We start from the raw sequence: 16,521 nt of genomic DNA on the forward strand, positions 1-16,521 counted from the left end.
TGCCACCTATAGGGGAATGCCTGGTGGTGAAAACCTAGCGGCTCATACCTCCCCAAGCTCTATCGGCTCTCGTATTGAGGGAGCAAGCCACTCCTGAGGTATTGCTGCATCTATCTCCCTTCTACTCAGCTCAACTCTATCTCGCAGCTTGATACTCGCTACAACACCTCTTCGTCCACCATCTTGTACACCTCTTGCCATATCTTGATGGTACGAGCCGGCGGGCCGGCCTCCCAACTAGCCCACTGGACGTGGGGCGCTCGCAATCTGTGCCCCTTCCCGATCTTTGATCTAAAGGTTCGAGATCAGTCTATCTCCTTTTGGCAGCCTGGGGGGCTTTGGATTAGGGCCTTATAGAGGCCCTACCACACATGGAGCAAGCTGCATAGGAAAGGTGATTTGGGCTGACGTGAAGATCCATCTCAGGGACAGCCTCCACTCACTGCTACGCCTCATCTACAATCCTCAAGACCTTCAGAAATAGGACCTTCCACGTCTGCCCTCCTGGTGTGAGGCCGCGGACAATTAGCTTGCCCAAGAGGGCCATGCTCTGATACTCTAGGTCTATGATCCCAAGCCCTCCCTCTGACCGATGCCGTACGATGGTCGCCCACGCCACCTTGGGCCTGGAATCCGTGGAGCCGTCTAACCTGGACCAAAGGAAGTTCCGCACTAGGCGGCGATGATGTACTACACAGGATGAGGAGAAGCACCAATACGAGGCAATGTACCAGGCCGTCGCTAGGAGGACCTGGTTAACCACCAGGGCTCGGCCTGCTAGTGAGAAGCAAGCCATGCTCTAGTAGGTCAACTTCCTTCCAATAGAATCGAGGACTGGAAGAATCTGTTGGGCGGAAGTGATGTTGAGTTCCACCATGAACCTTGGGTAACGGACGGTAAGCCCTTTGCTCACCTATCTAAATCCTAGGTGGACGCCCCACTCCGTGCTAGAGTCCATGTCTGTGAGGAAACCAACGGACTTTCGCCAGTCAATTTTCGCTCCCGCTGCAGAACAGAACGCCTTAAGAGCCAGCCTCACTCTCTCTCCAACATCAACTCATCATCCTCTATGTAGAGTGTTGTATCATCTACATACTCTGAGTCTAACAACTCAGTCTCCTCTCTCACGGAAAGTCAAAGACCGCATAATCCACTCACATGTGACCTGAGAAAGTGAGGCATTGTCTCTGCAAGAACTAGGAACAGATACGGGGCCAGGGAGCAGCCCTGCCGTACCGATCTCTTCAACCGAAACTCCTCCCCTTGCCTACCACCTATGAGAACCCTGTTGGTGGCCGATCTGAAAAGTACGGAGACCCCGTGAATCCAAGTATGGTGAAAACCCAACCTCACCATGGAGCCCTCTAAGAAATCCTAGTCCACCCTATCATAAGCTTTCTCCAGGTCCAAGAGTAGTACGGCCAGTCTTTGCCCATTGTGTTGAGCCCACTCTGTCGCCTCAAAGAAGGTGAATACATTGTCTAGGATGCTCCTATCTAGACAAAGCCTGCCTGTGTGTCATGGATGATGTCTGGAAGCATGGGCGTAGTTACCTACCAATCATCTTTGCCAGTGCCTTATAGGTCACTGATAATAAGGTGATCGGTCTCCATTGGGAAAGCGCCAACCGGTCTCCCCTTTTGGGGAGAAGATTGGTTAGTAAAACTCTTTCAATTTCACTGAAATTAGTGCACGCAGGACTTGGAAAATTTGGGGATTTGTCCATTTGGTGTGAGCAAGATGCAACAGTGATATATGTTTGAGAAATTGTAGGAATTTGTGACATTTTGTTCCCGACATTTGGGGCTTTTCATGTACATGCACAAATTGGGCTGAAATTTATCTAATTTCTTGACATTGATGCACATTGGACCCCGTGCAATTTGGGGCTTTTGCAATTTGGGCAAACTTTGTGCAGCATTTGGTTATTTTATGTACATACAGGTTGAATTCCACGCAATTTGGAAATCAACACTTGGTAAAATTTGGGGGTTTTGCAGAAATTGCTCTATTTTGGCGAAATTAGCATGTTTTATGCATGACAGAGAAAATGCAGATGTGTGGTTGGTACTTTGAGCACAAAAATTTTGGGGCTTTTGACCATTCGTGTCAAATTTTATGCCCGTGGGTAAATGTACAACAGAAATTGCAGCTAAAATTTGGGATTTCTCATGTAATGTGATGTATATGCCCTTGGAACAGCTGTAATCAGTTGTGGAATGCTGTAGCACATGGTTTGTTGCTTCTGAAAATTTACTTACAGATATGAAATCTGTGCTTTTACGTGATTATTTATTGCTGGTTGGTACTTGTTTGTACCTTGGTCACTTGGGTGACAATTTTTTGGGCCTGCATTTGCTGTTTTTTTTTTTTGTCACATTTGGGCTGAAAATCATGGCTGTAGCAATGATAGCAGTAATCTGATGCACATAAAGAAGCCTGAAGGCGCACATAACTTTGTAGTTTGGAAAATGCAGTGCTACAATGTCCTGTTGCAAAAGAAGCAGGCAAAGCCGATCAAAACCAAAGGGGCAAAGCCCGTGGACATGGGACAGGACGATTGGGATGAGTTAAATGAGCTTGCAAGCTCAACCATAGAGCTATCGATTTCTGATGCCTTGCTGTTCAACATTGAAGATTTGGATTCTGTGTATGCTATATGGACTAGACTGGAAGAACTGTATGCACAGAAGAGTGCTGCAAGCAAAGTGTTTTGGCTGAAAAAGCTTATGGATTTGCGTACGAAAGAGGGTACAGAAATGTCTACTCACTTAAGTGAGTTTAACTCCATTTTCAGCCAGTTGGTTGCCTTGAAGTTCATGATTGATGAGGAATTTAAGGCTACTTTCTTGCTTTGCACTCTACCAGAGAGTTGGGATACATTCAGGACTGCTAATGATAGCAAGGGACACACTAAATCACGTGGCAAAGATGTTGAATGTCATCATTGTGGCAAGAAGGGTCACTTTAAACGTGATTGCTACAAATGGAAGAAAGAGAAAGGAAAAGGCAAAAAGACAGATGATAGCAAGGAAGAGAAGAAGGACAGTCAGCCTAAGAAGAGCAGTGTAAAAATTGAAGAGGTGAATGTAGTCACTCATGATAGTGATAGTGGGAGTGATGTACTCTTTGTCTCTTCACACTTTGATACACATGCTTTACTTGCAAATACAGATGATGACATGCATACCTGAATTCTCGATTCAGATGCTTTCTTTCATATCACCCCTCATCGTGAGTGGTTCTCTGCCTATACAGGGGGTCGACATGGTGTTGTCCTTCTCGCGGACAACTATGCATGTGAGATTGCAAGTATTAGCAGTGTACAGTTACAGTTTCAGCATGGCTTTGTCTTTACACTTCAGCATGTACGGCATGTACCTTAGCTCAAGAAGAGCTTGATTAGCACAGGGCAGCTAGATGATGACGGTTTTCATACCATCTTTGGTGATGGAAAATGGAAGATCTGTAAGGGATCAAGAGTGATTGCCAGAGATTGCAAGAGTGATACTTTGTATCCACTTCATGTATCTAGTGTATGTGACCATGTTGTTGCCATGACCAAGCAACCAAGTGTTACTTTGTGGCATAGCCGGTTGGGACACATGAGTCAAACAGAAATGAAATTGCTTTCTCGTTTGGATTACTTGCCTTGTCTTCGTTATGCTGATTTTAAGCACTGTGATCATTGTATTTATAACAAACATGCACAAACGTCTCATAAAAAGTCTCTTTCTTTGAAATCTTCTCCTCTAGAGTTAGTACATTCGGATGTATGTCAAATGCCAGGATTATCTTTAGGGGGAAATAAATATTTTGTCACCTTTATCGATGACGCTATACGGAAGGTATGGGTTTACCCTATTCGTAGCAAGGATGAAGTGCTTGACAAGTTTAAAAAATTCTTGGCATTGGTTGAAAATCAGATAGATAAGACACTTAAGTGTCTTTGCTCTGATAATGGTGGGGAATATGTGTCTAAGGCCTTTCAAGCATTTTGTGACAGCAAAGGGATAAAGAGGGAGCTCACTGTCCCTCATAATCCGCCTAAAAATGGAGCTGCAGAGCGTATGAATCGGACTATACATGATAAGGTCCGTACGATGCTGTCTCATGCAGCATTAATTAATCGGTCACAAAATAGGACTTGGGGGGGAGGGGAGTTCCCCAAGAAGTGTGGTCGGGCAAGCCACCTTCATATGCTCATCTGAAAGTGTTTGGCTACGAGACTTCTGTGCACATTCGTAAAGAAAAACACAGCAAACTTGAGCCAAAGTCCTGTAATGCATTTTCCTAGGATATGGTGACGAGGGTGAAATGGGGTATAAATTGTGGGATCCCGAGAAAAGGAAAGTAGTATGCAGCAATGACGTTATCTTCTGGGAAGATCGCATGCACAAACAACCCGAAAAGACTGAGGAGGTCCGCAGGGTTGTATTCCGGGAAGAAATACCTTTTGGACACAAAATGTGCCCGCTGTACAGTAGCAAATACTTGCTGTAAATGAACCTGTAAATGTAGGAAATGATGCTGGAAATAATCAGCCAGCCATTGCCCATGATAATGAGCCACTACATGTGTAGGAACAGCCAGGACAGCAAGCTGTTAATGCTGATTTGCAGGCTGAAATGCCAGGACAGCATGTTGAAAATGGAAATTCGCAAGAACAACTAGCAAACAATGACCTTTGAGTTAGGAGATCGTCTACGGCTACTAGACAACCTGATAGATTTGTTCCTGGTGCAAACAATGTGGCTGATTATGTCATGTTGACAGATTGTGGTGAACCGTCTTACTTCAAGGAAGCAATGGACAGACAGGACAACAAGAAATGGTATAAAGCCATGTTGTCAGAGATGGAATCTCTAGAGAAAAATTGGCACTTGGGACTTGGTGCAGTTGCCTAAGGGGCAGAAAACACTTCCATGCAAATGGGTTCACAAGATAAAGGTCACTTCTGGTTCCTCACCAAAGTACAAAGCAAGATTGGTTGCAAAGGGGTACAAGCAAGAGCATGGAATTGACTTTGATGAGATTTTTTCTCCTCTAGTCAAAATGACTACATTGAGAATCATTTTGGGCTTGGTCGCAGTTGAGGATATGGAGCTTATATAGATGGATGTAAAGAGTGCATTTTTATATGGTGATCTGCATGAGGACATATATATACAGCAGCCTGAAGGGTTTGTTGAACAAGGGAAAGAAAAGATGGTATATAAACACAAAAGGAGTTTGTATAGGCTGAAACAAGCACCAAGAGAATGGTATTATAAGCTTGATACATTCATGTAGTCCCAAGGCTTTCATAGAAGTCAAGTGGATCACTGCTTATACACCAAGAAGGCAGCAGATAGCAGCTTGATTATCTTGGTTTGTATGTTGATGACATGCTAATTGCTGGCAAGGATACTCATGCCTTGGATTCATTGAAGCAAAGTCTTCATGGCAGCTTTGATATGAAGGATCTTGGTGATGCAAATCACATTCTTGGCATGCGAATACTCAGAGATAGGTCAACACGCTTACTCTATCTATCTCAGCAGGAGTATATCTCCAAGGTTTTGTAGCATTTCAATATGGAGGGGGGAAAAACAATTGGGGTTCCATTGCCTCCATATGTGAAAGTTAGTGCAGAGGACAGCCCTACATCTGATGATGAGAAGGTTGAAATGGCCAAGATACCCTATGCTTCAGCTGTTGGGAGTTTGATGTATGCTATGGTTGCTACACGTCCGAATATTGCCTTTGTCGTGGGAGTGGTTAACGAATACATGGAAACCCCTAGTAAGAAGCATTGGGATGCAGTGAAAGGTATTATGAGATACCTCAAAGGCACAAAGAAGTTGTGCATCTGCTTTGGGAAGTAGAAGGCATCTGTTGTTGGCTTTATGGATGCAGACTATGCTGGTCATGCAAATTGCAGTAAGTCCACTTCTGGTATGTGTTTACTTTCACAGGAGCAGTCTCTTGGATCTCCAGGCTACAAAAGTGTGTTGCATTGTCTACTACAAAGGCAGAGTATGTGGCTGCTACTGAGGCACGCAAGGAGGCTTTATGGCTTTCACGTCTGGTGGGAGAGCTTGGCATCACAGAGTTACATGTTATCCATTGTGATAGTTAGAGTAATATCATGCTAACACGGAATCCTATCTTTCATGCAAAGACAAAGCACATATAGGTGAAGTACTACTTCATTAGAGATATACTTGACAGCAAGAGCATTGAGCTTGTCAAAGTGCATACGGATTATAATCTTGCAGACCTTCTCACGAAGGATCTTCCAATAGAGCGGTTTGCTCATTGCTGACAGATGATGAGAGTTGGATAGATATATGTATTTCACCTTTGTACATACCTAGACTTAGCTGATTCTTTTCTCTTCTTAAGGCACAACGCCTTTAGTTGGGAGGTTGTTGGAAATAAAGGCCCTCGTGCCTTTAAATGTGCTCAGGTGTGCATACATCCTTAGCACTTGTACTTATACATATATATCTATCTAAAAACCTAAAGGTACACACTCGTCATTGTATCTACAAACGTGCTCACTCTCTACTCTGCTCTATCTCACTCTCTCTATGTCTCACTATGCGTAACGACTGACTGTCTCGATCTCCGTCCCCAACCCGTCACTATAGGATCTCTCCACGCATTGTGTGCTTCTACTGGCAGTAGGAAGACCTCCCCTGTCTCCTGCTCCTCCCCAGCCATGCCCTAGTATTTTCTGCCTCTGCCTCTACCTTGCTGGTCCTCTAAAGCCTCCAGGTTATTGAAGTCTCCTCCAACGATCCAGGAGTCCACCTCTAGGAGTCCATCCGCGATCTCCACACCCAGAACATGCTGCGTGTCCTAACCTCAGTAGGGGCATAGACATTGAGGACTCCAAGGCATGAGTCCCCAATATCCAATCTGATCCATAGAATCCTCCCTGCCACTATCGTCTCGTGGTCTCATACACAGGTGGTGAGACTCGGGCCAATAGAGGTGCATATGCCTCTGCTCTTGCCGTGGGTACCGATGGCATGCTCCCAGTAAGTGTGCGAGTTGCAAGGGAGTATCTTCCCTACCCTTTGGGCCTAGGTGGGAGTGGGCTTGTGTTCCTGTAAAAGTAAGATGTCCATCTATCCGGCAAGGGCAGGCTGCAGCTTCTGCTGAACAATCAACTTCTTGAAACCACGTGCCCCACTATAGTGGAGGCTATTCACATTCCAAGATGCAAGGTGTAAACTCATGGGGAGACCTATGACTAACCAAACAAGCATCTGTTCAGTGAAAGCTACTGACGAAGAAGAGAAACTATGAGGCATGCGGATACGCTTTGCTGCCGGCCTCGATGTTGAACTCCATTCCCCCATTGTAGCCCTCGGTTGGGACCATGGGGGTGATGGATGCATCTCGTGGTACCATCAAGAGATCTATCAAAACTAGGCTCAGAGGTGAGACTCCGTACACCTGTGAGGGAGGACAGGATCAAAGCTCAGCACAGAAAACCAGTAGACAGTAGAGAGTAAAGCACGACACTCAATGCAATAGATTGAAAGAGTGTAAACTGAAAGTACAAGGTACAATCCTTAAACCTTAGGGTTGTAGAGGGGTGTTAACACCCGAACACAATAAGCACCCGTAAGTGTATGTCATAAACACATACGAAATAATACTATAAGTATGGGGAAAAAAACCTCTTCTATCGAGAGTAAAAAGTGCCCCAATGTCCTACTAATCACCGACACTCCGATGTGAGCGTAGGCGTAAGTGAGGCATGAGTGAAATATCTAACAAACCCCCCTGGAGTGAAGAGTGATCAAGAGTACTAGGATCATCCACCACCAAAGGAGATCAAATTTAAAGCATGGCAAAATGCTTCAAATTTTTCACAAGAAAGAGCTTTGATGAAGATGTCTGCAACATTACTGGTGGTAGGACAATAGACAAGGCTCATATCACCTGCATGTAGCATCTCTCTGACAAAGTGATAATGTATCTCAATGTGTTTCATGCGTGCATGAAACACTAGGTTTCGTGCCACTGGAATGGCACTCTAACTATCAGTGAACAAAGGAGTAGGCTCAGTAACAAATACATCCAGATCAACAAGCGTCTAATCCATACGTACTCAACTGTGGTAGTAAAAGCTGCCTTGTATTCAGCTTCACATGACGATGTGGCAACAGTGGACTGTTTCTTGCTAAGCCAAGATATGCAAGACGAGCCAAGAAAGAAACAATTGCCACTAGTGGAGTGACATGAATCATAATCACCAGCCCAACCAAAACCACTGTAAGCATGTCACTGTAGTGGCCCCCCCTTGGCATAAAGCAATCCAAGAGATCTAGTACCCTGTAAGTAACGGAAGACACGCTTAACAGCTTGCCAATGTGACATGCGTAGCTGATACATATATCTGCTCATGGCTGAAACTGCAAACTATATGTCTGGCCTAGTGTTGCATAAGTAAATAAGACATCCAACTGCTGGAGCATATGTGTGTATATCAAATAAATCACTGTCATGATGTAATGACAGTTTAAGTCCAGGTTCCATTGGTGTACAAACTTGCTTGCACTCTTGCAAGTCAAACTTCTCAAGAAGTTTACCAATGTATCTTGATTGTAATAACCCAATACCTCTAGCATCATGTATGAACTGAATGCCCAAGTAATAATGCAAAGACCCCAAGTTTGACATGTCAAAAGTTGCTGTAAATTTCGTTTAAATGCTGAAGGTCACCTTCTGTATGAGGCCGAGATGCAGGACATGATATTCATTATTGAGGCAGGGTCATGCGCAGTGGTCGGTTTGGAGGATCTATCCATCTGCCAGGTACTGGAGCCTACAGCAGACCGCTCTGAGGTATGGGAGATCATAGGGAGTTTTACTGGTTGGCATATCTCGAAGGCGCGGTGTGTCAGGAGACCTTCGGCGAAGAGAGACTTTCAGTACATGCGACCTTAGCAATGCCCTGGATCTCCATCATCCACTCCCTCCGCGGCCGATGGGATCAGGTGCAGGGTGAGTCAAGGCTCGTTAGGAGCTTCGATGTAATTTCATGCGCACTTGGGGCGGCTAGGACTTGTTTTTCGTGATACAGGCAAGCAACTCCAGATGGAGATACACCCCCCCTGCATGGCTTCTTGCCCCCATCCCCCCGGACCGCCTTGAGAGGCTTGTACATATGATGTATTTGTGACTTTCATCAGGTCCAGCTAGTCTATTGAGCATGAGCACTCTGTTGTAATTAGTTTTTTTTAGTAACATAATCAGCCACATTTTATTTGCAAAAAATAAAAATAAAAAGTTTGGTACGTGCATGAAATATGGCATTCTTAGCCAGGTATATACCACTCTGGCTATCACATCCAAGTATAGGTGTTTTAGTGGGCAGCCCAAAATCCTTGATCAAACAACCAAGTCAAATATCTTCTTCCGGAGCTTCAAAGGCTGAAATATATTCAGCCTCAATGGTAGAAATTGCTACTATCTTTTGCAATCTAGAGCACCAAGAAATTGCCCCACCAATCAAGGTAAATCCAAGTCACCTGCCATGTTTGCATCACAAAACCCTTGTAGATCTAATGTACCCTTTCAATAGCAAATACATTTTCTTTGTGTGTCCTTAAGGTACCGGAAGATGCATTTCACTACTTCCAGTGTGCTTTGCCAAGATTTGACATAAACCTTCTCACAACTTCCATTACATGAGCAATGTCAAGTCTAGTGGAAACTAGAGCATTCATGAGTGAACCACAAGCTGAAGCATAAGAAATCCCTTAAGGTATGGTGGTAAAAGAGCACCAAGTGGCTTAGCATCTACCATAGAAAAACAATCAAGTACTTTGCTGATGTACTTTTCTTGTGAGAGAAATAAGAGTTGTTGCTCTCTATCTCTTGTCACACGCATGTCCAAAATTTGTTCAACTGCACCCAAGTCCTTCATAGAAAAGGCTGAAGCAATGGATCCACATTCAAAGAAATGTCACTAATCTCATTATTTGGCTGTTGAGTTGCATGTTCAAGTTGCTGTAATACATTTTCAAGCTGTTGTAATGCAATTTCAGCATGATGATTTTGTTGCCCAAACTGATTTCCAACATCCCTTTGCCGCCCATTTTCATCTAGCTCAATGATGATACGCTGATTATCATAACCAACATCAAATGGAGCTGAATTTTCAGTGGCTGATGGCTATTCAACTAGCTGATCATGGTGAAAATTTGCTTTCTTTTTATCCAAGTCATTGGATGTGGCATTTTTTAGTAGCTTCGACTCATTAAATACCACATCTCAGCTGCGTAGCACCTTTCTCATACTTGGAACCCAAACTCTAGAGCCCATTTCACCTTCATCTCTATAACCCATGAAGATGCCTCTATGGGATTTCATATTAAGTTTGGTTCTGTCAACAAGTACATCTACATAGCATTAGCAGCCAAAGACCCCTAAGTGGTTATATAAAACAAGTTTGTCAAACCAAACCTCTTTAGAGATGCCACTTTTAAGTGCACGATGTGGAGATCGGTTGCAAATATGCACCGCGGTTTTAAGTGGCTCTCCCCAAAACGATTGCAGAAGATTAGCTATGGACAGCATGCACCAAATCTTCTCATATAAAGTGCAATTCATTTGCTCAGCCATACCATTAGATGACAGATTATAAGGAGCGGTAAGCTCTCATTTAGTCCCATTGACATCACAAAACTTGTTGAATTCTTTAGATACATAATCTCTTTTATTGTTTGTTCTAATACATTTTAACTTTAAGCTCTTATGGGTACTAATAAATACATAAAACTTTTTAAAGGTATTCAATGCCTCCCTTTTTTGCTTAAGCAAGTAAACCCATAGCTTTCTAGAATGGCCATCAATAAAAGACATAAAATAACAAAAACCACTGCGAGTTTTTATTGGTATTGTACATACATCAGAATAGACTAAATCCAAGATACATACCTTCATAGAGGCTCCATGAGAATATGAACTCTTTATATGTTTTTCCAAAACACAGTCATCACAAAAGTCAAACTCTAAATTTTTCACATCAACTCTTCCAAGTGAAGAAAGTACATGTAAACCCTTTTGGCTCATGTGTCCAAGACACTTATGCCATAACTCCATTTGTCAATGCACTTCAATAACTTCAACAAAATTTCTAGGAAGTGCCTTGTAGTGGAGATAATATAGAGTTCCCTTTTTACCACCTCTAGTGACTAGCATAGACTCTTTCTGTATCTTCCACATTCCACCACCAAAGATAGTGAAGTATCTCCTGTTGTCTAGCTACCCAACAAAAAGCAAGCTCTTCTTAATTGCCACGTACATACTTAACATCATGAAGGATCAATTCCTGACCATTTTTAAGAGCCCGGTGTATGGTACCCATTCCTTCAATATCACATGCATGATTGTTGCCTCGATAGACTTTCCCAAGGTTACCTTCTGTAAAAAAAAAAAAGACACACTCCAAGGATGGAGTTACATGAAATGAAGCACTACTGTCAACAATTCACAATTGTAACAAACCATCATGAGCTGACAATAAGGTGTCTCTCACATTTCTTTTAGTGATATACATATCTTCCACTATCATAGCATTTGGATCTAAAGATGCAACCAACAAATCAACATCTTTATCTTCTTCTATCTCCTCGATAACAACATTAGATACCACATTTTCCTTTTCTGTTTCTTTAAGGGTAGAGTTGCCATCCTTCTCATTCTTTTTACCTTTTGCATTAGCCTGCTTCTTGTGTTCTTGCTCCCTTTTATAGTACTTGCAATTGGGTTTTTTATGCCCTTTTTGTCCACACTGATAGCAAGTGACATCTTGTTATTTTTCCTTGCTTTTGCTGCAATTTTCATTCTTATCTGCAGCATTTGATTTCTTTTCAGTTCTCCTCTCTTACATTGTAGGCTGATCCACTGTTTTCTCCACTTGCCTTGCATCTAATCTCCTCATTGAGAATAGAGCCACGCACACCATCAAATGTCAAGTTGGGATTGTTGCTCAATCACACAGCCAATGCTTCCCATGAATTTGGCAAAGTCATGAGCAAAAAGATAGCCTTCAATTTAGGATCAAAAGATGACAAGCCTACATCCTGTAATTGGCTCAAAATACCAGTGAAAGCATTTAAATGCTCTGTGGCAGGCTTTGACTCATCAAGCTTCAAATTAACTAACTTTCACATGAGATGTACCTGATTGATAAGAGTTGTATTCTCATATGTAGCCCTAAGTTTCTCCCAAACTACATAAGTAGTAGTAAGTTCCTTGATATCAATCAAGATATCATCTGTGACAACCATTTTAATGTAAGTAATGGCTTTCTTATTCATTTTAGCACAATCCTCATCTTACAAAGCAACAGGCTTATGTTCTGCCAAAGCATCTTCACAATCCTTCAAAAAAAGTATACCCTACATACAATCTTTCCAAATATCAAAGCCATTGCCATCAAATTTATGAATCTCAAAGAGATTCTTTGTGTCACATGTAAATGCATTACCAGCCATCTTCAACAATAAAATATTGCAATAAAATGTTGAATACTTTCAGCCAATAGCAAGGTCACTGAATATTACAGCAAGTACGCACACGTATTTCCAAAGGTGTCCAAGAAGCAAATGTTTGGATGCAATTTCAGTCCCAAGTTTTGATTACAGCATGTACATGAATCAAATCTGATACATTTGCACAAATGATAGCTCCCACTTCAATAATACCTCACCATAATGCCCAAATGCAACAGCCCAAGTATTGTATGTACCACTGTTTCATTGCATAATGAGCATTTAACAATACATATACCAAGAGAAGCTGCCCTTTTATAACATTTGATATATCCCAAGTCCAAATTTCTCCCACTCAGTAGTGAATCTGTTGTAATTTCACTGTCAAAGCACAAATTGGCTCAAAATGCATCACCGTTACAAAAAGCCCCAAAATTTTGCCAATAAATATGCCCCAATCGCATTAATATATCATCTTGAGTGTCAAATAAGGGCAAATATTGCAGAAATTTCACAATTTCTGCAAAACTCCCAAATTTCAAGGTCCAAATATGCACAAATTATAGTGAAATTGGCTCAGCTGAGCAAAATTTCACTTGTGTAGGAAAAGCCCCAAATTTTGAGGCAAATGCACACAATGTTTGCAATTTCTAGGTCAAATGTCATTGTTTGGCATGACCAGCATCAAATCCGAGAAAAGCCCCAAATTTTCAAGAATAAATCTGCACAAATCTGGGCTCTGTGCTTGCATGCATGAATCCCCATTAATGAACAAGGGGCCTGATTGTTGGAATGAATTAAAAATGTCACAACTGTCAGAAAAAGTGTCGAAGAGTCAAGCCATTGACCTGTCGACTGCATATGAGCTGTCACCAGCTGAAACGCTGGCCCGGGATGCTGTCTGGTCGCCACTGACCTGTTTGTGCCCTGTGACTACTGTCGCAAGCCTGTTCGTCTCTTACCTACCTGTTGCAGGCCTGTTCATCGCCTGCCAACCTGTCACAATTGTGCCTGAGTGCAAATGTTGTCGCCTAGATGAAAACTCTCACACCTGCCTATTGCCTATGCCAGCTGGTCACAACTGCTGGTCAGACTGACAATGACTGCCTGTTCCGGTCGTCAAGAACATAGACACATTTTCCAATGCTCTGATACCAGTTTGAAGGGTACAAGAGGAAGCACTCAGGAACTCCACACGTCAATCAAGGTGTGTGCAGCTGCTCAATGTAGTAAGAGAGTGAAGAGTCGAGGGATGGGTGCGTACCAATGTGGTACACACAAAGAATAAAAGAATGTATTTATACTTAGGGTACGGTACACTTACACCCGCAAGGGTGTGTTCACATGTGTAAATTAATATATACAATGGAGTAGCATAAGGGCCTTTACACCCAACAAAAGTCTAAACCTCCTCAATAATCATTGTGCATGTGTGTAAAGGAAAAATGAGGAATGTAGGAAAGTTGATTGAAAAGAAAAGGCAAATGTCAATGAGTTTCATGTGGTTCCACTCCCACTGTTTAAGGATTTATTGCTGCAAGACAATCACCACAAATGTCAAAGATATTGGATTGTTGGCTCGTCATCAAGGAGTAAATGGACAACAAGGCATGGATGTGCATGAGATTTTTATCAAATCAATCTCCATTATATCACAAGAAGAGACAACAATGATGGATCAGTAATTGTTTGATGGCTGCTCACTGTGATGGGCAGAACATGATAGCAACTTCTATTTCAGTGAAGCCTCCAGTTCTCAACCCATCATGGTAAAAATGTGGAAAAGCACTTGGAGATGCATGCTCTTACTGATGGACAAGATAAGACGGTTTCTGTCATCTGCAGCCTTGTCCTTAGGAGGCCGCGTGATAACGGGCTATGGATCCGACTGACTATCTATTCAATCAAAATCATTGTGATGAGTAGGACATACGCAGAGAGGGCAAAGTGGTGGTCCCTGCTCTATCCTGTTTCCCTCTAAACTCTAAGGAATGTTACTTAATATTTGATGATTGTTTGATACTTACAGCCAAGCAGATATTGGCATTTGTAAAATGTCCACCATGAATGCTTTGTCTTTCCCCACAATGGAAATTCCATTGAACAAACCTCAGCTTCAAGAATAATGCATATAGAGAAGTAGGGAGGAAGTATTCATCCAGGCTGGCCGCACTGAAGGGGGATTGTCCACATGATGGATTGTCAAAGCTTCATACTGCTCGTTCACACACAGTGAACACTTAGGCATCCACTAGAAGAAAGTGCTGCCCATATCACAGAGCCAGGAAGCATGTCTCCTCTATGCACAACCAAAGTTTTCCTGCAATTTCTCCCATCACCTATCAGAGTATGAACAATCTCTGCCCATACATAAGGCCGTCTCTCAGTCTAGACTAGTCTGCTGGTCTATGGCCTGCTTTGCATGTATGCATATATGTGCGCATGTGCATGTGTGTATTTTGGGGGATTCAGGAATGATGGAGGACGCACTGCTTGTGTATCAGTTCCCTTGTGCTGGTTGATTTTGCTTTGTAGTTGTCGCAACTTTTGTATTTTCTTCATATTAGTGAACCTTTCAAGTTTAATTGTTACTTGAAAACTTATGCATATGAAGCAAAGACCGCTTAAGGAACGCATATACCTCCTTTCCTCCAAAATCCTTGTAATTGACGTGAGGCTTGTACAAAATGCATTCTGGAAATTTCAAATCCTCTGCAATACTAAGATGTTGCACCACCTCTCCTCTTAAGATAATCTGAAAATTTTCTGGCAGGTGCAGGTAGAGGACTGATGAATATGCCTGTATCAACATATAGGACCAGTAAGCTCTGTATTCACAGAAGAATGAAATGACACCAGTGCTTGGGTGGTAACTTGGTTCAAGAATGTACTCGTAAAGAATATCGAAGCCTATTTGATATATGCTGATTTGTCATTTGTTTCTGCAAGGACTCAGCTCTTGTGTGCTTACAACCACCTCGTAATTGAATATCCTGAAATAATCACCATCTTTATAAGCACGAGAGTCCTCAATGAACAAAAGTGGATATCTAGACATCTACGAGAAACATCAATACAGAAGCCATCAACGAATGTTCTCACAATTGATTAAGTTGCAATATACTATCACAGTGCTTTGAAAACATGATCAGTAATAAAGAAGCCTAAACACCTTTTTATCATTGTCAAAGTCGAGCTCTAACTCTCCATCATCATTGAGCCATAGATTGTACACGATAATTCTTGTTCCGTGGCAACCAATCTCAGAAAACTGCACAAAAAGACAATACATTATGATATCGGAAAATTCTGATCTAAGGCCAGAGAGTGGTAATCCATAAAGTACAAAAAGTGTCCACATAACTCCAATCTCAAGTCTGATCCAGTTTACTAAGTCCTACTTTGACAGCTCTTACTTCCCAAAATACAACCACCAACTCCCCCTTCCCCTCCCCCCCAAACAAAAAAAAGAAAAACAAACAAACAAACAAACTTGAAGCTCCTACTGTTCCCGAACTTACCAAAAATCCACACGCAAAGCTGACCTATTTATAGCTTGTACCATGAACAGCAGCACAAACTTTTACTGGTACACTACTATGCAAGCCATCAAGTTACTCATTAGAGGTTCACAATGTCCCCTGCACACCTCCGCACGTTTATGCATGCATGATGTCAAAACACCTAGCAGTGACAAAATCCTATCGTCATTGGCATTTTTTGAGTGCGAAATCCCAAATAGATTTGGGGCCATATGTCCCAAGGTGGTGGCTCTTGGCTCTCCCATGGATACCCTTCCCCCCTTTTTTCCTTTTGCATGATGCTGATGGTATTTTTGCATTCTTAGTCAGATCAAGAGAAGAGCTGTTATCACAAAATCATAGTTGTATGTGTGCACGTGCATGTGCATTTGTGTGCACACATCCATGTTCATGTGCATGTGCACTCTAAAGCTCTCTGGAATATAAACAAACCATTAAGGTAACTTTAACAAAATATGGAAAACAAATTGCCAAAA

The 16,521-nt window shown here is 42.4% G+C and overlaps 1 protein-coding gene across 4 annotated transcripts in view; it reads right to left on the reverse strand.

The window, feature by feature from the left end:
• LOC148014816 (protein MICRORCHIDIA 2-like) overlaps positions 1 to 16,521 on the reverse strand; it is a 139,089-nt gene that overhangs the window by 25,198 nt on the left and 97,370 nt on the right. For all 4 annotated transcript variants that reach the window (XM_087665005.1, XM_087665004.1, XM_087665003.1 and 1 more), the window contains 3 exons: positions 15,676 to 15,774; positions 15,395 to 15,496; positions 15,145 to 15,303 (listed from right to left, as the gene is read on the reverse strand). In XM_087665005.1, the coding sequence (XP_087521131.1) occupies positions 15,145 to 15,303; positions 15,395 to 15,496; positions 15,676 to 15,774 (360 nt within the window). The remainder of the gene's footprint in view (positions 1 to 15,144; positions 15,304 to 15,394; positions 15,497 to 15,675; positions 15,775 to 16,521) is intronic.

Source organism: Lygodium microphyllum, chromosome 24 (genome assembly GCF_053477565.2).
Source record: "Lygodium microphyllum isolate KBCC chromosome 24, Lygodium_microphyllum_v1.1.10, whole genome shotgun sequence".
Lineage (NCBI taxonomy): Eukaryota > Viridiplantae > Streptophyta > Polypodiopsida > Schizaeales > Lygodiaceae > Lygodium > Lygodium microphyllum.